The sequence below is a fragment of the Pituophis catenifer genome, unplaced genomic scaffold, assembly GCF_029215685.1.
Source record: "Pituophis catenifer annectens isolate HBS135680 unplaced genomic scaffold, rPitCat1.0.hap2 SCAF_8, whole genome shotgun sequence".
Lineage (NCBI taxonomy): Eukaryota > Metazoa > Chordata > Lepidosauria > Squamata > Colubridae > Pituophis > Pituophis catenifer.
Genome location: NW_027256888.1, coordinates 73,707,257 through 73,733,055, shown reverse-complemented (window position 1 = coordinate 73,733,055; position 25,799 = coordinate 73,707,257). Strand labels below are relative to the sequence as shown.

Here is a 25,799-nt window from a genome sequence, read left to right as displayed (position 1 = left end):
ATGGTTTCTTGTCCTGCCCTCTGGTGCTTTGGAAAATAAATTGAATCCCTTCCTCTTTGGGCCTTTCTCCCGGCTTGGACCTGGACCTGGATATTTCTTCCAGCACTGGTGAGGCAAATGGGGTTCTACGGTGGTGCAGCTGCTGCTTTGACTCCTCGTGGCCTCCAGTGCTTCCACCTGGAGAAAACATCCCGCTTCCCTCTATTTTACAGTTGGTTTATACGGCCACGCAGCACAGAGTGACCCTTAGGAAACCACTTGGAAACGTTGGATCTGCCAACTTCCTGCCTGTGGCCTGCAAAGCTGTGTGTAGCTGCCGGCAAGCCTGTGATTATTTTATTTTGTTTTGCATTCCATCCTCAAAGCTTCAGGCAGAGAGCCTCAAGGTTTGCATCTGGCAACTGATCCCGCTAAGCTTCAGTTGCTCTAGGCAAAGGTTCCAAGTATCTGCTTGACTTCCTCGCCAAACCTCTGTTTATTTCTCTGCCATTTCCTGTAGCTGTCTATTGGCTAACGAACGCAGAGGGACTGAGGGAGAGGCAAAGCCTTGTCCTTGCCCCACTTACGAGGAAGCTTGGGCCAGCTAAGAAGGCGCAGGAGAAACACCTGTTGTTCCCTTCTTGAGATCTAAAATCGGGGTTCTCCAAACTTGGCAACTTTAAAGACTTGTGGACTTCCACTCCCAAAATTCCCCAGCCAGCCAGGCTGTTCCTCAGCATGCTGGCTGAGGAATTCTGGGAATGGAAGCGTGCAAATCTTAAAGTTGCCAAGTTTGGAGACCCCAGATCTAAACCAGGGGTGAAATCTACTTACCTTCCCTACCGGTTTGGAAGTGCACGAGCTGCATCACCCTTCTGCACATGCGCAGAGGGTAAAAAACAGGTTACCTTGTAATGATGACCAGGCGGGTGGGCAGAGCCTCGTGCTGCCATCGCTACCCGTTCTCTGAACCATCCGCTGCCGTCGCTACCGGTTCTCCGAACCATCCGCTGCCGTCGCTACCGGTTCTCCGAACCACCCGCTGCAGTCGCTACCGGTTCTCTGAACCACCCGCTGCCGTCGCTACCGGTTCTCCGAACCACCCGCTGCCGTCGCTACCGGTTCTCCGAACCACCCGCTGCCGTCACTACCGGTTCTCCAAACCATCCGCTGCCATCGCTACCGGTTCTCCGAACCATCCGCTGCCATCGCTACCGGTTCTCCGAACCACCCGCTGCCATCGCTATTGGTTCTCCAAACCATCTGCTGCCGTCGCTACCGGTTCAGCCATTTCATTTCATTTCATTTCATTTCATTTCATTTCATTTCATTTCATTTCATTTATTCGAATTTCTATACCGCCCTTCTCCTTTCGGACTCAGGGCGGTGAACAGCCAGATAAAAAAACATCTATACAAACATCACAGTTAAAATAAAGTTAAAATAATTTATAAATTTGGCTCATAATTTAAAACTTGTCAATTAAAATAAATATTAAAATTTTAAAACTAACCCTAAAATCAGGACAGACCGGCTAGCTGAAAAAAATGAGTTTTTAGGGCCCGACGAAAAATCCGGAGGTCGGAGATCACTCGTATCTCTGGGGGTAGATTGTTCCATAGGGTAGGTGCCACCACAGAGAAGGCTCTCCTCCTGGGGGTCGTCAGCCGGCATTGTCTGGCCGACGGCACCCTGAGGAGGCCCTCTCTGTGGGAGCGAACCGGCCGGTGGGAGGCTATTGGTGGCAGAAGGCGGTCCCGTAAGTACCCTGGCCCTAAGCCATGGAGCGCTTTAAAGGTGATCACCAACACCTTGAAGCGCACCCGGAAGTCCACCGAAAGCCAATGCAGCTCGCGCAGGAGAGGAGTCACATGGGAGCGCCCCGTCGCTCCCATAATCCCCCGCGCAGCCGCATTCTGCACCAGTTGGAGCCTCCGGGTGCACCCCATGGGGAGCCCCATGTAGAGAGCGTTACAATAGTCCAGACGAGAAGTGACGAGTGCTTGAGTGACCGTGCGTAGGGAGTCCCGGTCCAGAAAGGGGCGCAACTGGCGTATCAGGCGAACCTGACAAAAAGCCCCCCTGGCCACGGCTGTCATATGCCCTTCTAAGGACAGCCGCGCATCCAGGAGGACACCCAAGTTGCGGGCCCTCTCTGTGGGGGCCAATGATTCGCCCCCAATAACCAGCGATGGCGTCAGCTGGCTATACCGGGACGCCGGCAGCCACAGCCACTCGGTCTTGGAAGGGTTGAGTCGAAGCCTGTTTCTCCCCATCCAGACCCGCACGGCCTCCAGGCACTGGGACATCACTTCCAAGGCATCATTGGGATGGTCTGGGGTGGAAATGTACAGCTGAGTGTCCTGTTTTCATCCCTGATGTAAACAATCATACAAACAAGGTCTCCAAGATGGTGGTAGGAATCCTTGGCCCTGGACATCCTATCACACCAGACACTGCCCGTGAATGATATAAAACCAAAGGTTACGTACAATGCTAAACAAGTTTGTTTTAGACTAATGGAAGTGGGTAAGGGCCTTTTTTGGAAAGAGAACCTAATTTATAAACCCAGATATACGGGGCTTAGAATTTAAAATACAAGCCTAACAGTGAAAATCGATTTAAGTTGTCCTTGATTGTGCTTGCAGGTGGCTAGTTATCTGACTAGGTAACATCTTCAGTGCTAGAAGGAAGTGGGGTTTATACCCTGTTTCCCTGAAAATAAGCCCTATCCAGAAAATAAGCCCTAGCATGTTTTAGGTGTGCACCTAAGATAAGCCCTACCCCCAAAATAAGCCCTACTTAAGCCGAGGTGGCGCAGTGGTTAGACTGAAACACTGCAGGATACTTTAGCTGATTGCTAGCTGCAGTTCGGCAGTTCAAATCTCACCAGCTCAAGGTTGACTCAGCTTTCCATCCTTCAGAGGTGGGTAAAATGAGGACCCAGATTGTTGGGCGCAATATGCTGACTCTGTAAACCGCTTAGAGAAGGCTGTAAAGGCACTATGAAGCGGTATATAAGTCTAAGCACTATTGCTATTAAGAGCCTGCACAGCTGGCCATCCACCCATTCCGTGTCATTGCTTGTGGTGCCACAGCCATGAGGCGAGGTGGGGTGTTGATGGAGCTGCCCCATGCATCCAACACCGGCTTACCTCAGGGCCCCTGCAGTCAGGCTATCCACACCCTGACACCTGCCTCACAGTGGCAGCCCTGGTAGCCATGTGTAGCAGGAGGGCGTATGGCCACCGCCCCACTTCTTCTGTTTGCTTGTGACTACAATGGAGCAGGAGGTGTCAGGATGTGGATGGCCTGGCTGTGGGGGCCCTAAGGTAAGCTGGTGTGGGGCGTGTGGGTCAGTAGTTGGTCTCCACCCCCTCCGCATCGCCTCGTGGCCACAGCACCGTCACGTCGCTTGATCTCCTGCTCTGGCCTCCTACACTGTTGTGGCCACAAGCAAGCAGAAGTGGGCCAGTGGCCATGTGTGGTCCTGCTGAACTGGACTGCTGGATGGCGTGGCTGCGGGGGCCCTGTGGTAAGCCAGTGCGGGGCGCGTGGGGCAGCTCCACAATCCGCATTTCGCTGCAGTGGCACTGGCACACTGAGCAGCCTCCTACCCCACCATGAGCAAGCAGAAGTGGGCCTCCTATACATGGGGGGGGGGGGAAATAAGACACACCCCTGAAAATAAGCCCTGGTGCTTATATTGGGGCCCAAAAGAAAATAAGACCCAGTCCTATTTTCGGGGAAACATGGGTATATAGTACTGGGTCCTTTTGTGGGCGTTGTTTTCTCCTTCATAATTCTTTGATTAAGTTGTTGTTTATAGCTTGATCATCTGTCTGAGTTGATAATTCTTTGATGAAGTTATTGTTTACTGCTTGATTTATTGTCTGGTGTTAATCCTTGAGTTAAACCCTGTTGAATCCCTGCTAATCCTGAAATTTGAATAGAGATCAGGAATATTAGACCCATAGCAGATGTTCTAGTAGTAAAAGGTCTGGGAGAACAGACAGAGGCTTCCTCTCCAGGCGCAACCGTTGCCTGCATAACCCTGCAAAACGGATGGGATTCAGCCGGTTCGGACCAGTTCAGGTGAACCGGTAGTTATGGCCAGTGGCTGGGCCCGCCCACCGTTGCAGTGCTATCCCGTCTTATACAATCAACGTGTTTTTGATGAAGTGCGCATGTGCGCAAGGTGCATGTGAGTGAAGTGAGTGCGCGCACACACATGCTCACATTTTTGATTCTGGGCAAACAGGTTGTTAAATTATGTGGAGCCCACCTCTGCTGCAAAACTACAACTGCAGCGAGGTTTTACATAAAAAGCTATTCTTCAGAAGCTGTTTCCCCCTTTCCAAGGGATTTTTAGAAATAGAAATAGAATTCTTTATTGGCCAAGTGTGATTAGACACAGAAGGAATTTGTTTCAGGTGCATAAACTCTCAGTGTACATACGACAATTGTGATAAGCAACAAAGTTATAGTCATAAGAAGATACAGAGATAGGTAATCGATGATGAGAATAAGGATGAGATAAAAACAGACGATGAGAATAGATGAGAATAATGATGGTAATATTGCCTTTTTAGATAGTTTGATAGTGTTGTGGGAATTAGTTGTTTAGCAGCGTGATGGCATGGGGGAAATATATGATTTTAATGTAATTCATAATTTTAATATATAATTTTATTAAAAGTTTTAAAAACAAAAGTAAAAAAATAATACAAACTAATATATAGGAAGGAAGGAAGGAAGGAGGGAGGGAAGGAGGGAGGGAAGGAAGGAAGGAGGGAGGGAGGGAAGGAGGGAGGGAAGGAAGGAAAGAAGGAAAGAAGAAAGGAAGGAGGGAGGGAGGGAAGGAGGGAGGGAGGGAGGAAAGGAAGGAGGGAGGGAAGGAAGGAAAGAGGGAAGGAAGGAAAGAAGGAAGGAGGGAGGGAAGGAAGGAGGGAGGAAAGGAAGGAAAGAAGGAAGGAGGGAAGGAAGGAAGGAGGGAGGAAAGGAAGGAGGGAGGGAAGGAAGGAAAGAAGGAGGGAGGGAGGGAACAAAATCACAAAGAGGCTAAAAGTGCAAGAAAAGAAAAGAAAGTAAAAGAAAAATAGAAAAGAAAAGAGATACAGAGAAGAAGCTTCCTATCATCTTTATAGCAAAGGGAGCTAAAAGTACGAGAAAGGAAAAAAGTGAAAGCCAAATAGAAAAGTAGCTTCCTGTCCTATTATAGCAGATATAAGTATAGTTATAAATTTACCTCTTTGTCTAAATTTGCAGCATGACTGTCTTCTTTGTATAATATATATCCTATCTAATCGTCAAAACCGTAAATCATAAATTCATTTTTTTTCCTGTTTTATGCAAAAAGTTCATAAAGGATTTCCAGCCAGCCATAAATGTGACTATTGCCTTTTCTCTACAACAAACAAATCGATTTGACTATCTCAGCAAGTTCTATCATCTTCACCAACCATTCCTCCATTGTAGGTATTGCCAAATCTGTCCATCTTTGTGCATACAGTAATCTCACTGCGGTTATCATCTATAAAAACAAAGTTCCATGATTTTTCTCCAAATTGATATTTTTCTATCAATTCCAAAAAGAAGAGTTCTGGTCCCAATTGTATATTAATTTTTAAAATCCTCTGAATCCGTATAAGAGGTAGTCCTTGACTTACAACATTTCATTTAGTGACTCAAAGTTACAATGGCACCGGAAAAATGATTTATGACCGTTTTTTTTGCAATTATAATCATTGCAGCAAATGAAACAAACAAAATGTTTAAAAGTTATGATATTGATGTAATTACTTACCAGGCACGTCTAAATTATATTAGAGTAAATTATATTAAAGTAACCCAAATATAAATTATATTAAAGTAACCCAAATATCTTTACAGTCCCCAAGGCATTTCACAACCTTTGAGCACCCCTAATGTATGGAAATTGAAAGTTGAAAAAATTGACACACCCTATGTCAGTCCTGGAAGCCATCTTTTATTTTGGATCTTCAGGGCTGCCACATTTAATGCTGTGGGAAATTGGGAGGGGGGGTTGTATGGAGTTGGAGAGATATCTAGCCATAATAACATTCTTTTCTCAGAGAGTCAAGGACATCTTGCCCTGCACCTGGAGGATTGGAACTGGGAGGCCTCTCCAGTTGGGACGGTGCTTTGATTGGACCATGTGATGGACGTGGGTGCAGGGGAAGGGACTAGGACTTTCTGTTGGGTGGGGAAAACCTGGAAGCTTTTAGATTCGGGTTTTCCCAGATGTGCCAATATGACATCTCTAATAAAATGGAACTTTGAGGAACTTCTAGCCTCGGAGTCTTCTTTCGTTGGGGGCGTTACTTGGAACCCTGACACCTTAATCATGATCACATGATCAAAATTCAGAAGCTTGGCAAATGATATATATTTATGATTCACTTAACAAACGTGGCACGAAAGATCGTAAAATAGAGCAAAAGTCACTTCGCAACAGAAATTTTGGGCTCAATTATGGTTGTATGTTGGGAACTACCTGTATGTATTTGAATCTTGTATTTGGGACCAATTTGGTCTAGTGGTTAAGCACCAGCCTAGAACTGTGAGTTCTAGTCCCACCTTAGCCGTGAAAACTGGCTGGGTGACTTTGGGCCAATGACGTTTTCTCCCTCACAGGATTGTTGTTGTGGGGAAAATAGGAGGAGGAAAGTATGCAGGATATGTTTTCTATGTTATTTGTAAAAATAAAAAAGGCAGAATATATATTAAAATCAAATCGGCCTGCCCAAATGTGTGTTCGGGAAAGACACACTCAAAAGTTGTGTGTCGTGCCCCCCCCTCCCCCAATCCCTGAAATACAATGAGAAAGAGCTCAGAGTGAATATCGGTTGCTGGAGGCCCCTTTGGCGGACTAGTTTAGTGCCTGAAAGAAAAAAAATACCCTCCATCTTGGTAAAATTAGTGCTTAGAAAAATTAGCGATTAGAAAATTAGGAAAAGTAGGAAACCTGGCTTATTCTGCACAGCCTTCGGAGAGTAAGATGCTGAAAATTATCAGTGTGTACAGAGATGGAATTCAGCCGGTTTGGACTAGTTTGGGTGAACCGGTAGCGGAGATTGTGGGTGGGCCCGCACATTCGCTCCAGCGCTATGCCGTCCTTTTTAGGCATGTTTTTGAGGCCGGGTGCATGCACGGAAGGCGCATGTGCGAGCAAAGCGCATGCGCAGAAGGCTGGGCGCATGTGCGGAAGGTGCGCATGTGAAGCAAGTGTGCGCTCGCATGGCGAACCAGTGGTAACAAAATGTGAAACCCACCGCTGAGTCTGTATATATCATGGAATGGGGCAGGGGTGGGTTCTATTTACTTTTACTACCGGTTCGCAGAGGGGCCACGTGCATGCGCAGAAGCGTTTTGATGACATCAGTGTCGGTGGGCGGAGCCTCCCGACAGTTTTACTATCGTTTCTGTAGAACCGGTGCGAACCGGAGGCAACCCACCTCTGGAATGGGGGTATGAGTGCTATGGATTTTTTAAAATTTGATTTATATGCCGCCCTTCTCCGGAGACTCAGGGCGGCTTACAATGCGCTAAGCAATAGCCTTCATTCTTTTTTTTTGTATATTTATACAAAGTCAGCTTATTGCCCCCACAACTGGGTCCTCAATTTATCTACCTTAGAAAGGATGGAAGGCTGAGTCAACCTTGAGCCTTGGCGAGATTCGAACCTGCAGTAATTGCCGGCATCTGGTCTTAATAACCAGCTTAATAACAGGGTGCCTTAGACCACTGTACTACCAAGGCTCTTGGGGTTTTATCTGCATTACTATTATTGTTTCATAATTGTGATGGTGGTTTTGATGTTTTATGGGAGTGCTAAGCCCTTTTGACACGCTTGATACGTAGATGCAGCTATTGAGATAGGTTAGAGAAGCCTTGGATGCAGCCATCAGGAGTCAACCTTAATTTGAGGGTGTCTTTATTGTTTTAGTTCGTTTACATGTCTGCATGCCTATATACACTCGAAAATGAAAAGCATCTTGTATGCAAATGAAACAAACGCTACATGCGATAAGGCATGCCCTTGTCTCTGATTTAAAGCCATAGTTCAAGGATGTTTACGTTGGCCACCATCCATCTCAAACACTTGGGTTCCAACGAAAACTTTTCCCACACACTGCATTTCTAATTAAAAACACATCTGTTTTCACATGACACTGGAAATAAGTCGTTTGCTGTCCTGTGTAATTAGCCTCTATAGTTTAGCCGAGTCTTAAGCACTGAAAGTGAGATTGTGTGAGATCACACCCTTTCTTTACCACAGTTTTTTTTTTTTACCTCAGTGGGATCTTAGGAGATGTGAAGCTGCGGATGAAAAGCTAAGATCTTTGGCTAACTGAGGGAACGAAATAGCCCCACCATCAAATCTAGGAGAAGCATGGGCTAGTGGAGAGAGCTTGAAAGAAGCTCTCAATCAACTCTACTCGGTACCCCAACTCAAGGAGAATCCAGAAGCTTTCTCACACCAGCTCCTATAGTTGACTGATTTGTCTACTTCTTTCCAATGGCAGAGCCAGTTCTGGAAAGTTACTAGTCGAATTATGGGTTGACTTAGCCCTATATCAGGGGTCTCCAACCTTGGCAACATTAAGCCTGGAAGACTTCAACTCCCAGAATTCCCCAGCCAGCTTTGCAAAGCAAAGCAAAGCAAAGCTGGCTGGCTGGGGACTTCTGGGAGTTGAAGTCCGCCAGGCTTAAAGTTGCCAAGGTTGGAGACCCCTGCCCTATATTGTTTAGGTAGCACGACAGGGACTTCCCATCTTGAAGTCTCCAGAAGTCTTGAAGTCTTCCTGAGTCTCCGGAAAAGGACGGCATATAAATCGAACCAATAGATAGATAGATAGATAGATAGATAGATAGATAGATAGATAGATAGATAGATAGATGATAGACAGACAGACAGACAGACAGACAGACAGACAAACAAATAAATAAATAAATAAATAAATAAATAAATAAATAAATCTTGCTTTCATTCTACCTAGATAAGAGGTCCTTATGCAGCGTTATTGGTCTTGTCCTATTACCTGAAGGTGGTGGACACGGGTGGTATTCAGCCTGTTTGTACCGATTCGGGCGAGCTGGTAGCGTCAACTACAGGTGGGCCCGCCCACCCGCCCTGGCATAATGCCGTCCGTTTTCGAGGCCAGATGTATGTGTGGAAGGCATGTGCGCGAGCAAAGTACATGCATGGAAGGCCAGGCGCGTGTGCACACTGGCGAACCAGTGATAAGAATATGTGAAACCCACTGCTGGTGGTGGAGAATCAAACCTCAGCCGCCTTCTTTTTTTTTTTTTTGAAAAAGTTTTTTATTTTATCCACAAACAATTCTCCCTTCCGTGTGACATCTCGGTGTTTTCTCCATGACTTCATCTTTTTTGTTGTTGTTGTTTCTTCTCTCTTCATTTTCACCTTTCTCCCAAAATACAATATTCTAATTATATCATTTTTTACATAGCTATTAAGTTACTCATCTATATCTCCTTCCTAACCAATGGTAAAACTGATCCCATGTCTTAAAGTATTCTGAATCCTCTCTTTCTTTAATCATCAAAGTTAATCTATTCATTTCAGCACAGTCTAATTTTTTTTTTTAAACGCTTCTCCTTCCAGAGGTATTTTCTCTGCTTTCCAATTGTGCGCAAAAACAATCCTTGCAGCTGTTATTACATATATAATCAAATAAGTATTTTCTTTGCTAGTTTTCTCTGGAAGGATACCTAATAGGAACAGCTCTGGTTTCAAATCAATACGTTGTTGTGTCATTTCTTCCAACCATGTCTTAATTTTATTCCAATAGTTTTTAGTTTCTGGACATGTCTACCACATATGATAATAAGATCCTGGTAACTGGTGATATTTCCAACATTTAGCTGATTTACTTTTAAACATTTTTGCCAGTTTCTCAGGGGGCATCTGCCATCTGTAAAACATTTTATATTGCTTCTCTTTATATGCAGTGGACATTGTTAGCTTATAATTCCTTTCCCATAACTGTTGCCATTTGTCTAAATCAACCGAGTGTCCAAGATTCTTTGCCGAAGCTATCATTGTTTCTTTTACTTGTTCGTCCTCTAACTCAATGCCAAGTAAAAAATTATAATTTTTTAAAAATTAATTAATTAATTAATTAATTAAGTTAAATTTATATGCCGCCCTTCTCCCGAAGGACTCGAGGTGGCTCACAAAAGGTTAAAAACCGAAGAATAAAAATATATATAATTAATTTAGCATAATTAAAATCTCACAATTTAAAACCCATATTAAAACCAATTAAAAACACCCCGCAGATCAGATGAGTTGTTTAAAAAGCCACGTCTTTAGGTCCTTAATTTATCCTCTGTTCCTATGAGTATCCTATCCAACTCTGTCTTTTCTAAGTAAAAACCATATATTTTAGCGTCTTTTTCATATCTTGTCAAAACCTCAGCCTTCTTTGTGGGAAAACATAGGACTTTCTGCTGAGCAATGATTTTTTTTTCTCTCTCCTAAAGGAGATAACAATGCAAGAGATTGTGGCCAACAAGAGGTTCCTCACAAATGGAGCTCAAACCATTTTTTCTCTCCACAACAAAGCAACCCTAGTCATAATTCAATCACGGATGATGTAGTCTACACACCAAGAGAGAGTCTACCAACCAACCATCAATGGGAGTCTACCAACCAAAGGCCTACTTTTCCAATAAAATGGGACATGCTAGGCCGATTTGAGGCCTACCCATTTGTGAGTTTGTTTCTTTGCTCGCTTGCAAGGAATTATGGAAGCTTCCCTCTAAGACAGTGTTTCTCAACCTTGGAAGCTTGAAGATGGGTGGACTTCAACTCCCAGAATCCCCCAGCCAGCGCTGCTGGCTGGGGGATTCTGGGAGTTGAAGTCCACCCATCTTCAAGCTACCAAGGTTGAGAAACACTGCTCTAAGGAACAATGGTCCTATATCTTGCGATAGGAGCACATCCAATTGTTCCTCACCGCCCTCTTTTAAAAAGTCCTGAGGCAGAGTTTGAATAGGACAAACACACCCATTGCTTTGGTTCCTGTCAAACCAAACCAAACCAGAGTCAGCCAAGCAGTAATTTGTTTCGGTTTGTGCAGAAACAACTCTCGGAGGATGGTCTCTTTGAAGTGCTTCCCACGAAAGATGGTTGCATATGAATAGCATCGGTACGAAATATCAAATTATACACATTCGAAATGAGCGCGTTGGGTTTGCGAGGCATTTAAAAATGCATACCTAGAAAGTGGATTTGGTTGCACTCAAAGTGGGTCACCGGCCTAAGTTCCAGCAGCTGTGGAACATCTGTAATGAATAAGCAGACCTTCTCTTGCTGTGTGAAATGTATACTTTAAGCATTAAAGCCCAAAAGAATCTGGACACTTTAAAGACGTAGGCATTAGTTTGCTGATCTCTTTTTGTGTGGTGTGCATGGAAATGATTGAATACAACTGTATCTCCTGATGTATAGAGGTGATGGGAAACTGTACGCTTCTCAAATGCTTGTGAGGGACAAAGGACTATCATCAATCAAGGATCCTCAGTGCATCCAGAGTCCTTATATGAGCGGGGAAATATTTCTCTTCCATTGTTTGGGTGAGAGCAGAGTCATATAACCCAGGGTTTCTCAAAACTTACCTTAATATGAGGTAAAAGTACCTGTTCAGTTAGTGGTTAAAGGCACCTGGCTAGAAACTAGGACCGTGATGGCGAACCTATGGCAGGTGGCACGCGGAGCCATATTAGTGGGCACGCCAGCTCAGCTCTGGGGCGCATGCGCGCACCGACCAGCTGATTTTCGGGCCTTCTGGGCCCACCAGAAGTAGGGAAACAGGCTGTTTCCTGCCTCTGGAGGGCCTGGGAGGGGTGGGGAAGGCCCGTTTTTCTTTCTTACCTGGCTCCAGATCCTCTCTGTGTATCTGGGAACGGCGAAAACAGCCTTTCCCACTCCCTTGGAGGCCCTATGGAGGCTGAAAGGGCCCATTTCCCCACTCCCGGTGGGACAGGAAGTGACTTTTTTCCTGTCCCCAGCCTCCAGAGACTCCTAGAGAGGCTCCTAGAGACTCCTAGAGAGGCTCCTAGAGACTCCTAGAGAGGTTCTGGAGGCTGGGGACAGCAAAAAATGTCACTTCCTGTCCCACCGGGAGTTGGGAAATGGGCCCTTTCAGCCTCCGTAAGGCCTCCAAGGGAGTGGGAAAGGCTGTTTTCGCCGTTCCCAGATACACAGAGAGGATCTGGAACCAGGTAAGAAAGAAAAACGGGCCTACCAGGCCATCCTGTGCCAGGAGCGGGGGGGAGGGGGAAGGGGGTTGCGCACACATGCGCGTGGGCACGTGCGCGCACGACCCTCCCCCGCCCCCCCCCTCTCCTGGCACGCAATGGCAAAAAGGTTAGCCATCACTGAACTAGGAGATCATGAATTCTAGTCCCACCTTAGGCATGAAGTCAGCTGGTGACCTTAGGCCTATCACTCTTCTTCAGTTCTAGGAAGGAGGCAATGACAAACTTTTATAGGTCAACATTTTTTAATTGAATTATAAAATATAAAGTTTTAGTTTTAGTTTACTTTATTGTCATTGCACCCAGGGGTGGGTTCTACTTACCTTTACTACCGGTTTGCAACGGGAGCGGACATGCGCAGAAGCTTCTCACCAAATGTGACGTCAGGGCAGGTAGGCAGAGCCTCCCACCATTTTTACTACCGGTTCTCAAGAACCGGACAGAACCGGGAGCAACCCACCACTGATTGCACCTCGTACAACGAAATTAAATGCCATCTTCAGTGTACATTATAACTATAAAAAATAAAATACATATCTTTCGCATTCTATACAATTGAATTGAAAACCCCTGATATTGCATTAATATTGTGCTATACAGTAGAATTCAATATAGTTACTGCTCTGGGATAGAAGCTGCTTTTCAGCCTATTTGTCCTTGATTTTATTATCCTGTACCGTCTGCCAGATGGTAATAGTTAAAAAAAAAAAAAAAAAGGGTGCCCAGGATGAAATGGATCTTTAAAAATGTTTTGAACTACAATACAATATTTTGAACTACAATACAATATTTTGAATTGCAATACAATACACAAAATACAATACAATACAATACAATACACAAAATACAATACAATACACTATACAAAGTAAATAGAAAAGCAGTGGGCAAGAAGGGAAAGAGAAATGAAGAAAGATAAGAAAGAAAAAGAAACATTGACTTCTGACTCTCTGTTACAGTAAAATAAGGCATTAACATCAAATCACAACTTTTTGCTTTTTCATAATAATATGAACAAGCCATTTCTATAAAGATCTATTAGTCTAATCAGTAAAACCCAAAGTCAAATGTTCATTCTTTTCCACATCAAGCACGAAGTTCAGAAGCGGTCCCCATGTGGAAACAAAAGTACTTCGGTTCTTTTCTTTAATCAAAGTGGTCAATTTTGCCATTTCCGCCAACTCCATCAACTTCTACAACCATTCGTCCATAGTAGGAATCGAAATGTCCTTCCATTTTTGTGCATACTTGCTGCTTTAAGAGCAAGTATAAGCAACTTTAAGAGGTGTAAACTTCAACTCCCTGAGTTCTTCAGCCAACATGACAATTGAGAAACACTAATGGAGATTGTTCAAATGGGGTAGGAAGGATTTAAAAACGAGATGGCCTTTCTTTATTTGTACTGCTATGTGAAGTCTAATGAGGTCAAGAATCATCATCATCATCATCATTTTATTAAACTTGTATGCTGCCCAGGTCCCAAACTCTATGTAACATAACGTTCATACCAAAAGTTTACAGTACCTAAAAAGTATGAATGTTGTATGCTGTCAAATCAGATTCATTTCTTGATGTCTGTACGGACAAATGCTTTACCGTTTTGTCGGTTGCACTTCTGACAATCGGAATATTCCTAGAAATATCATGCATGCAAGAGATATCATACACGAAAACTTGGCTTCTTGAATTGTGTGAAGATTTTTTCATGACTGGCTCTCCCACAAGATTTGCCAAAATGACTACTTTGGGTAGGAAAGATTATCTAAGATTGCAATGAATTATACAGTCATCTAATCTAAGAAGGGGCTGTGTTTTCATGATATACTAAACCCATGTTCTTTAATCAAGTTTTCTAAGTTTGTACAGATACTAGTTACAAGCTTAGGGGTGTCAAACTCAAGGCCCGTGAGCTGAGGGTGCTTAAATCTGGCCCACGGGGTTGCCCTGGAAACAGCAAAGGACCAGCCGGGGGTGCCTCTGCCAGTGAAAATGCACAGACCCCCCTAGCAAAACAAACTAAAAACGAAACAAAAGGAGAAATGTTTCCCCTTTTGCATTTGAGCATCCAAGAAGGAACAGGAAAAGAGGAAGGGAAAGAGGAAAGACAAAGAAAAAGAAGAAAAGATGGGAAGAGAGCAATGAAGGAAAAAAGAAGAAAAGAGGGAAAGGAAGAAGAAAGGAGAATGAAGAGGGAAGGGAGGAAGGAAGGAAGGAAGGAAGGAAGGAAGGAAGGAAGGAAGGAAGGAAGGAAGGAAGGAAATAAATTATAATGAGAGGGAGGGAAAGTCTGAGGGAAGTCCTGCCTTAGCACTTGGCCACCACAGATGCCCCCGATACGAGTGACATTGAGCTGCCCATGCCCCCACAGTCATGCCATGCCTGCCCCCGAGGTCAAACATAACCCTGATGTGAATTAAATCGAGTTTGACACCCATGCTATAATGTGATTTGCTAGTTTTTCGTTCACTATGTTGTGAGAACATCGTTATATGTTTGGAACTGGTCTTATTTTTTCACCTCTACCTCTGTCTGACGATGGCTAATATTTGGTTCTTAGGCATTTCCTGGAGACAACACAACACGGATTCCAATCAAAACAGACCTCTACCTGCAAGTGGTTATCTATGACCATGTACTCAGAAGAAAAATCTAACTATCAATTCTCATGAGGGACTAGATGCATTGGCAGAAATCTTTGACCTACCGGAAACCCTTGGACGGCCTTTCCAAATGAAACAAGCATTAAGATTGCAAACTTAAATAGCAAGACCTTTGCAGAATACTTTCCTGTGGCTATTCGTTACAGGTTTGTTGTGTTTCTTTGCTGGTTTCCAATCCTTGTAGTTGCACAAGTAATATTAAAAAATGTGTGCAGACACAAGGTGAGGTACCTGCTTCTTGCTGCTTTTTAAATGATGGGTTTCTTTTGCTGTAGAACACAATAAATGTCATTGTTGTCACTATAACAATGTGTAGGAACCAAAGGAGTAACCACAGAGACTAAAGAAAGTGAACGTCTCAAAAATATGCAAGAACTATTACCTGAAGAAAAGGGGTTGAAACGCTTGACAAAGTCCAGAAGAATAAGATGGTATACAAAATGGCTCTTATAGAGAAGATATGTTGAAACAATGCAGGAAAAAACCTCTTTCATAAATACTTCTGTCAAGTTAATTTGGGGTCTCAATTCAAGGCGAGGTATCACAAGAACACACACTGAAAGGAAAGGAGGTAGTTTATTTTCAAGAGCAAGGAATCTGTTCTCGAAAGGGAGCTACAAATGGGGGTACGGAGGCTAGAAATATTTATAGGGAAGGTAGTCTTTGTCAGGGTATAAGGACATGGTGGCTCAGTGGTTAAGAATCTGAGCTTGTTGATTGAAAGGTCGGCAGTTCAGCGGTTCGAAGCCGCGTAACGGGGTGAGCTCCCGTTACTTGTCCCAGCTTCTGCCAACCTAGCAGTTTGAAAGCACGTAAAAAATGCAAGTAGAAAAATAGGGACCACCTTTGGCGGGAAGGGAACAACATTCCATGCGCCTTTGGCGTTTAGTCATGCCGGCCACATGACCACGGAGACGTCTTCGGACAGAGCTGGCTCTTCGGCTTTGAAATGGAGATGAGCACCGCCCCCTAGAGTCAGGAACAACTAGCACATATGTGTGAGGGGAACCTTTACCTTTTAAGATATGAATGTGTACATGCCTTATGTGCTATCTAATTCAAAGAAGTAACTTCAGTGGGGAAAGATATTTTAATTAAATTTACTGTATTTGCAGGCTTTCCTCTTTGATGTGCGGGTTAAGTCTAGGTAACTCATTTGTAAGTTCAAGGAAGTTTGAGCAAAGGATTTCCCTGTTTGCTATTTTTACTTGATTTAATCAGTTTCGGCTCGTCTGTCAATTATTTAGTGGAGACGCCATTTAGCGATCTTCTGCAAAAATGTATTTATCTTTGCTTCAGCAGTTGTTTTTAGTCTTGATCAATTGTGGATTATGTTAATGGTTAAGGGAAAGTCGGAGACAGTGCAGAAATGGAGTCAATTTTATATAAAAGAAATACTTTTGACACTTCAAAAGAATCAATTCTCAGATTCCGCTCTTTGATTCATTCCAAGAGGCAACTCAACCAAATCATTCCTTCAAAAAGATTCATACAGTCTTAACAAATGTGCATGAATCAGGATAACAGGTAAGTGAAACTGAATTAAATGTCAGTCATTTCCTGGTTTCTGGAAGTCTGCCTTGTCTCCTGATTTTGATTCCAGGTTCCTGCAAAATACTAAGAATTTAGAAATAAAATTCCTAAGAATTTAGGAAACTTGCTGTTTTGTCCTACAATTCAGTGTAGGATTTACTGACTTGACCATTATATGAATTTAAAAAAGGAAACCAGTAAGTAATAGGGATAGAAAAATGACAATAAATGTGCAATGTTAATTGTATCAAACATGTTTAGGAGCAATGGTTTATTATACCAAAGATAAGTAGGTTGAGTATTCTGAACATATCTGGAAGATACTAGCTTGTACACCAGGGGTGTCAAACTCTATTTCACTGAGAGCCGCATCAGGGTTGTGTTTGACTTCTGGGTGTGGGGGGGGCGTGGGGGCATGGCCAGGTCAATGTCATTCATGTCGGGGGCACCTGTGGTGGCCCGAGCACTCTGCTAGCAAAAACGGGCTCCCGAGCTCAGTTTTTGGCTGCCATGGCCTCCTGCAACCCGCTGCCAGTGAAAACAGAGCTCAGGAAGGCCACACGCGGCCCTCCCGAGCATTGTTCTCGCTGGCAGAAGCACCGCGGGCCGGTCCTTCGCAGTTTCCAGGGTGGCCCAATGGGCCAGATCTAAGTACCCCGCAGGCCAGATTCGGCCCCGGGCCTTGTGTTTGACACCCCTGTTGTGGGTTGTGAGCAGTGGTGGGTTGCCCCCGGTTCGCACCGGTTCTATAGAACCGGTTCTAGTAAAACCGGCGGGAGGCTCCACCCACCGACCCCGATGTCATCAAAATGCTTCCGCGCATGCGCAGAAGAGCACATAGTAAAGATAAGTAGAACCCACCCCTGGTTATGAGGTAGAAAAATAAAACTGAAGGTTTTACCATTAGGTTCATTCAGAACATTTGAATTTTTTTTTTTTAATTTGATTTATATGCCGCCCTTCTCCGGGGACTCAGGGCATTAAGCAATAGCCTTCATCCTTTTGTATATTTATACAAAGTCAGCTTATTGCCCCCACAAACTGGGTCCTCAATTTACCCACCTTAGAAAGGATGGAAGGCTGAGTCAACCTTGAGCCTGGCGAGATTCGAACCTGCAGTAATTGCAGGCAGCTGGTCTTAATAACAGGGTGCTTTAGACCACTGTACTACCAAGGCTCATTCCCCCCCACAACCTGATCTTCTCCAGATGCTTCTGAACTGCACCTCCCATGATTTATAACAATGTACATTTTGTTCCCAACATACCTGGAGGGCAAACCCCGATCTACACGATTTCCAATCCACCATATAACAATCCCTTCCTTCCTTTTCCCTAACTAAAGGGTCTCGGGCAGAAGCCAGGGAAGCTGATTTTGCATCTCCGCGCGGAGCAATTCCCTCATTAGTTTGCAAATCTCTAATTAAAAGGACCCCACCTACTAAAGTGGGGAACAGATGACGCCATGGGCTAAGTGCTTACAGGAAGGGCTGGGAAGAAAGCAGCCTGGGATTTAGCAAAGAACCGAGGAAAGCATAGAGAGGAGCAGCAGCTCCAGGGAAAGGACTGTTTTTAAAAAGAGAGAGAGAATAAAAAGCACCCAGAGTTGGGATGCTTGCACACCGAGCAGGTTCTTCAAAGTGCAGCAATTTTTAAAAGGCCTCAAAATGGAAGAAAATTCATTAAGAGATGGGAGAGGTAAAATTCATTAAGAGATGGGCTCAGTTCCAGGAAGCTAAGATGATGAAGGCGATACAAGGACAGTCCAAAAGAGTCTCTCCATTTAGAGTCGTGTTATGAGCTAAGATATTCTGATGAAGGCAGAACCTGCTCAGTTAGAAGCAACATTCGCAACATAAATCAACAGCACCCCAAAGCACAAAGCAGCCTTTCCTTCCATAGGTGTTGTGGCCCGTCAGCAGCCTATGCAGATTGTAGCTGATTCTGACAACGAGGAGGCTGGTGTGGTGCTGCGCCAGCAGCCTGTGCAGCTGGCGCTCGAGTCGGACAGTGAGGAGGCTGGAGAAGATGTGGTGCCAGAGGCAGGGATTCAGCCAGGGCCTTCAGAACCTCCAGAAGCTCCTTTAAGTGAAGAGGATGAAGAGGAGGAGCCTCTTCTCAATGCACGGGCGCGCAGAGTTGCCAAAAGGCAGAAGTAGCTCCTCAGGAGGAGGTCTTCTCGAGAGTAAGGCTTGGGACTAATTGGCCACTCCCTTAGCCTATTTAAGGAGGAACGCCACTTGCAGCAAACTGTAGGGAACAACTTTAGTTCACTCTCCTTTGCGTCTGGATTCTCTACAAATTGCTTCTGGGCTTTCTGCCAATTCTAGTAAGACTGTGATTACCTTATCTTAGAATTCTGGTAGGCTGTTAAGACAGTTTATTAACAGCCTTTGGTTGATAAAGACTGAGTTATTTGAGTAAAATAAACTTTGTATAGAGTTTGTGTGTGCTGCGTTCTTTGGGGTCCGTAGCTGGGGCAGAACAATAGGGCTCTCCAGATGTTCTCCCACAATTTTATTTGTTTGTTTGTTTGTTTGTTTATTTATTTGTTTGTTTGTTTGTTTGTCAAACATATACAAGATAGCAGGGTTAGTTATAAACATAAACAAAGGAAGTAAGTGCGGATAAACGGGGACAGTAGGACAGGGATGCTGGTGCACTTATGCACGCCCCCTTTACGGACCTCTTAGGAATGGGGTGAGGTCCACGGCAGGGGCGGGTTTCAAAACTCATAGCTACCAGTTCGCTCGTGGGTGCTCGCGCGAATGCTTCTAGGCATGCACAGAAGCATCAGGGTAGGTGGGCGGAGCCTCCCGCCGCTATCCCACCACTGGTCCATGGTAGACAGTTTGAGGTTGAAGCTGTGAGGGTTAGAGGCTGTAACAACAGAGTCGGGTAGAGCATACCAGGCGTTGACCACTCTGTTGCTGAAGTTGTATTTTCTGCAATCGAGTTTGGAGCGGTGTCAGCATTCCAGAAAACCCCCCTCTACTCCAATTAAAAACTCTGAAGCAAGCATTTTCTCAAAAGCTCTCTTTTTTAGGGTCGGTATACTGGCACATCTGGGAAAACCCGAATCTGAAAGTTCCGGGTTTTCCCTCAGTAAATCAAGACCCCCCAAAACCATCCCCTCACTCAGTCGATCACATGCTCCAATCACCATCCGTCCCATCTCAAGACAGCACTCCGACCACTTCTTCTCCAGATGCAGGATCAGCCTGACCTTGACCAAAAGGAAGAATGCTATTTTGTCTACAGACAATCCTTCTACTAAATCTCCCCTCCTACTTTCCCACACATGAGAAGGTGGCAGCGTGGAAGCTTCCAGACTAATATGGCTTCCAAAGCTGACAAACGATTTACCTTGAGTTTGTATCGATTGTTTGCCCGTGTATTATTACGGTTGAAGCTGAAGTAGTCATTGACAGGTAGGACATTGTAGCAGACAATTTTGTGTACTATGCTTAGATCAGACCGCAGGCGGCGCAGTTCCAGATTGTCCAAACCCAAAATTTCAAGCCTCATGGCATAAGGGATTCTATTGTGAGAAGAGTAGTGGAGTACTCTTCTCGTGAAATACCTCTTGACCCGCTCAATTGTATTAATGTCTGATATAGAGTGTGGATTCCAGGCAGACAAGCTGTATTCGAGAATTGGTCTGGCAAAGGTTTAATTCCCAGCTTTGCACCCATAGCAATCACCATGGAAGGTTGATTAGAAAGTTGCTCCATAAATTATGTCCCGGGCAACAGCTAACTAGGTCTCGCAATGTGCTCGTGTTCTTGCTACTACCGCAAAGGATTTGGGAGGAACCTTTTTCATGTAATGGGAAAATGACAACATGGAATGACATGAACTGGTACATATAAGTATAAAAAATGTCAGGGATTGATGAGAGAATATATGGGAGCTTGCTTTTTTTCTATCAGCTTTGAAAAACAAACATTTGTATACGGAGAGAAGGTGCCGTGGTTAGAGTGCAGTATTGCAGGCTACTTCTGCTGCCTGCCGGCTGCCTGCAATTCGGCAGTTCGAATCTCACCAGGCTCAAGGTTGACTCAGCCTTCCATTCTTCCGAGGTGGGTCAAATGAAGACCCAGATTGTTGGGGGGCAATAGGCTGACTCTGTAAACCGCTTAGAGAGGGCTGTAAAGCAATGTAAGTCTAAGTGCTATTGCTATTGCTATGGGGTATAGCACAAACACATGAATCTTTAGCAGTTGATAAAGAAGAGCAGCTACAGGTAGTCCTCGACTTACAACAGTTCGCTTAGTGACCGTTCAAAGTTACAACGGCACTGGAAAAAAGTGACCATTTTTCACACTTATGACCATTGCAACATCCCTGTGGTCATGTGATTTACATTTGGATGCTTGACAACTGACTCGCATTTATGAAGTTGTCCTGGAGTCCTGTGATCCCCTTTTGCGACCTTCTAACAAGCAAAGTCAATCGGGGGAGCCAGGTTCACTTAACAACCGTGTCACTAATTTAACAACTGCAGTGATTGACTCAACAAACATGGCAAGAAAAGTCGTAAAATGGGGCAAAACACTTCACTTCACTTAACAAATGTTTCACTTATCAACATAAATTTTGGGCTCAATTGCGGCCGTAAGTTGAGGACTACCTATACAGAAGTGTTTTTCAACTTTGGCATCTTTAAGATGTGTGGACTTCAACTCCCAGAATTCTTCATCCAGCCATTATTCTAGCCAGGAAAGACTATTCATAGTATCATAGTGCTGGAAGGGACTTTGGAGGTCTTCTAGCAGGGGTGAAATGCTCCCGGTTCGGACCGGATCACTCGATCCGGTAGCAATGGCGGCGGGTAGTTCGGAGAACCCGGTAGCAAAAATCCCTGCATCTCCCTCACCATGCCCAGCTGAGCCGCACGATCATCAGAGGCTTTTTTTTTTCTTTTAAAAGCATTTTTTCTACAACCTCTTCCGACGAAAAAATGCTTTTAAAAGGAAAAAAAGAAAGCCTCTGATGATCGCGCGGCTCAGCTGGGATCATCAGAGGCTTTTCAAAGCATTTTTTTCTGCAACCTCTTGTCCAAAGAGGTGGAAACAAAAATGCTTTGAAAAGTCTCTGATGATCCCAGCTGAGTTGCCTGATCGGCAGAGGCTTTTCAAAGCATTAGAAAAAATGCTTTGAAAAGTTAAAAAAAAAAAAGTTGGCCACACCCACCCAGTCACATTACCACCACCACCACCAAGCCACGCCCACAGAACCGGTAGTAACAAATTTTACATTTCACCCGTCTTCTAGTCCAACCCTCTAATGTCTCTGATTGTTTCTTGTCTACAATCTTTCTTGCAAAGAATATTTTTGAAAACATACAGTATGTCTTCATATTCGCCTCTTTTTAATGGAGAAGGATACTGAATAATAGAAACACTTCCATTCCTGCAGAGGGGTGTTATATCTCTCTAAAACGTTCATTTTAAAATAACTTGTTATTCATTTCATCTAATCTAGTCTTCTGCCAAGAAATTGTGCGTTTCATCTTGCGCTTCAAACCTTTAACCAACATAACTTGCACCACTTTCAGAGGCAAACAGTTAATACCGAATCATAAAAAAATTATTTCTAACTAATAGGTTTACTCATTAAAGGTAATTTTAAAAGGTAATAATGGATTGTTGGTTTGCTGGGTTTTATTATAGAAAATTCCAAATAGTTTGAAGCAACTGTAAAATCGTTTCGGGAATAAAGCAAAATGAAAATCGGAAACCTGTCAGACTTGGAGACCGAAATGAGGCAGGTGCTAAGTAAGACAGTGATTCAAACGTTACTAAAATAAAGTAATCCTAAAGAAAATTAGCTTTAACAAATGAACAAGCATCTGCAGTGTTATGAAAATAGTCTATATCAGGGGTGGGTTCTAAATTATTTTACTACTTGTTCTGTGGGCGTGGCTTATTTTGTGGGCGTGACTTGATTTTATTTTTTTTTTTAATTTGATTTATATGCCGCCCTTCTCCGGAGACTCAGGGTGGCTTACAATGCGTTAAGCAATAGCCTTCATCCTTTTGTATATTTTATACAAAGTCAGCTTATTGCCCCCACAAACTGGGTCCTCAATTTACCTACCTTAGAAAGGATGGAAGGCTGAGTCAACCTTGAGCCTTGGAGAGATTCGAACCAGCAGAAATTGCAGGCAGCTGTGTTAATAACAGGGTACACTAAACCACTGTACTATCAAGGCTCTTGATAGTCATGGTCATGTGACAGGATTTAGCAGAGGTACTGGTCTACCAGGCTTTTAACTGCTTGCAGAGCTATACCGGTTTACCCATTTATTTTTGCAGGCACTGATCTACCCATTTATTTTTGCAGGCACCGGTCTACTCATTTGTTTTCTTTTAACACTGATCAGCTGTAGGGCGGCCCTTTGAAGCCTGGTGGCAACAGTTTAAACAGTTTTTTTCCCTCTAGCCATCACCTGGGACTCAGGAGGCAGCAATAGATTGGGAGTGGGGCCAAATAAAAGGTAAGAATAACGCGGGGGTGGCGGGGTGGGGAGGCAAGGGGCGGCAGAACCAGTTCAGTGACATCATATCATCACCGTTACCGGCTCAGCAGAACCGGGCCGAACCAGGAGGAACCCACCACTGGTCTATATCAGGAGTGTCAAACACAAGGCGCACAGGCCGGATTCGGCTCACGATGTGTCGGATCTGGCCCATGGGGCCGTCCTGGAAAATGTATGGGCCAAAGTTACAGTCTACCTAATGCAAAGAGGAAACATGCGTCAAGCTAGCCACACCCGCCCAGTCAGCCACGCCCACCTGGCTCCCCCAAGGTCAACCACAGCCCTGATGCGGCCCTCAATGAAATTGATTTTGACATCCCTGGTCTATATGTATGGAAAACATTGTGGGGTTGTTGTTGTTGTTAGTTGTGAAGTTGTGTCCGACCCATCGCAACCCCATGGACAACGTTCCTCCAGGCCTTCCTGTCCTCTACCCTCCTATGAAGTCCATTTAAGCTCACGCCGACTGCTTCAGTGACTCCATCCAGCCACCTCGTTCTCTGCCGTCCCATTCTTCTTTTGCCCTCAATCTTTCCCAGCATTAGGCTCTTCTCCAGTGAGTCCTTCCTTCTCATTAGGTGGCCAAAGAATTTGAGTTTCATCTTCAGGATCTGGCCTTCTAAAGAGCAGTCAGGGTTGATCTCCTCTAGGACTGACCGGTTGGATCGCCTTGCAGTCCAAGGGACTCACTGGAGTCTTCTCCAGCACCAGAGTTCAAAGGCCTCAATTCTTCGGTGCTCTGCCTTCCTTATGGTCCAACTTTCGCAGCCAGACATTGCAACTGGGAAAACCATCGCCTTGACTATACGCACTTTTGTTGGCAGGGTGATGTCTCTGCTTTTTAGTATGCTGTCTAGATTTGCCATAGCTTTCCTCCCCAGGAGCAAGTGTCTTTTAATTTCAGGGCTGCAGTCCCCATCTGTGGTGATCTTGCACCCAGGAAAATAAAACCTGTCACTACCCCCATTTCATCCCCATCTATTTGCCAGGAATTGAGAGGGCCAGATGCCATGATCTTAGTTTTCTTAATATTGAGTTTCAAGCCAACTTTTGCACTCTCCTTCTTCACCTGCATCAAGAGGCTCTTTAGTTCCTCTTCGCTTTCTGCCATTGTGGGGTACATCTAGCTATCTCTGGGCTACAGGTAGTCCTTGATTTACAACCATTCATATAGTGACCATTTGAAGTTATAGCAGCACTACAAAAAGAGACTTATTGACTGGTCCTTGCACTTATGACTGCTGCAGTATCCCCCAAGTCACAGGATCAAAATTGGAGTGCTTGGCAACTGAATGTATTTATTATGGCTGCAACATCCCAGGGGCTCTGTGGCCACCATTTGCAAACTTCCCAGCTGGCTTCCCAACACACGAAGTCAATGGGGGACATCAGATTGTCTTAAGAATTCCTTGATTCACTTAGTAACTTCAGTGACTCCCTGAACAACCATAGCCAAAAGGGTTGTAAAATTGGACACAGATCATTTAACAACTGTCTTGCTTAGCAAAGGAAGTTCTGGCCCCCAACTGTGGTTGAAAGTCAAGGACTACCTGTATACAGAGGCCTTAGCATTACAAACATGGAAGGAAGAGAAGATTGTCAAAATTTAATCTATGATGAAATATTTCACACCATGGTGGCGCAGTGGATATTCTCTTGTCAGCAAAGTCATTGTTGGGAATAATTTCTATTAAGATGATTGTTTTGCTGAGAATGTTATTTTTATTTCAGACAATACCAATACTAACTGATGACTGATGTACCACTTACGCAATGGCAAAAGAATATGTCCAAATTAAGAATTAAATGGAAATTGCTGCAGGATGCCAAAGAAACAAGTGTTTAGGACAGGGGTGGGTTCTACTTACCTTTACTACCGGTTCGCATTGTGCCTGCGCATGCGCTCTTCTACACATGCGCAGATCGCCTATGATGACGTCCGGGTCAGTGGGCGGAGCCTCCCATCAGTTTTACTACCGGTTCTTGCGAACCGGTCCAAACCGGGGGCAACCCACCACTGGTGTAGGATTATAAAACTTCAAATTATATTTTGTAGCTCTTTGTTTGGAGTGAGTGACTTTGAGAAATAGGAGGTTAATGGAACTGGAGGGACACGATTTAAGATTTGGCTGGCACAGCTACTTACGGTATAATAAAGTTAAGGTCAATTTAAGTTTTAAAAATCATTTCATTAGAGGAGCCATATTGTGAATCTGAAATAAGTATAAGGCAAGATTGTCTCCTAAAACCCCTTTATGGTTGTCACTTCAAGAAGGTTTTTACAGAAGAAAAATTATAGTTAAACAAACTAATTAATTTATGTTGATATACTGATTTTTTTTTCTTCAAGGAGAATTTAAGTTAAAAAGAAGACTTGGAATTGGAAGGTTATAAATGTCATTGTTTTTCCTGTGTTCATTTAATGCAAAGATTTAAATTTGATAAAAAGAGTTATGACTCTGAAAATGGTAAGAGTCATGTAGAATTGTGTACAAATGATGATCATATTATTGTGAAATGGAACAAACTTTTACTGAAAATGGAAACAGAGGACAGACAAGTTAAAGATGATGTGATAAAATTGGCAAAAAAAAAATAGGCAAATACGTTAAACGGTTAAATGTACACTGTATTATAATCTTAAAGCGAATTTTGGTAAAATGATACATAGCTGTTATTATTTTTCTCTCAGAAAATTAATTTTCTATTGTAGCATGGCTACAACAATATTCAGTACGGTAAACTTTCTGTTAATTAATCAATTGCAATCAT

The 25,799-nt window shown here is 44.0% G+C and overlaps 1 protein-coding gene across 1 annotated transcript in view; it reads left to right on the top strand.

The window, feature by feature from the left end:
- Positions 1–14,944, top strand: part of CFAP299 (cilia and flagella associated protein 299) — a 294,342-nt gene extending 279,398 nt beyond the window's left edge. Inside the window, exon 6 of the mRNA XM_070948954.1 lies at positions 14,849–14,944. Within this exon, the coding sequence (XP_070805055.1) occupies positions 14,849–14,944 (96 nt within the window). The remainder of the gene's footprint in view (positions 1–14,848) is intronic.
- Positions 14,945–25,799: the final 10,855 nt, after the last annotated feature.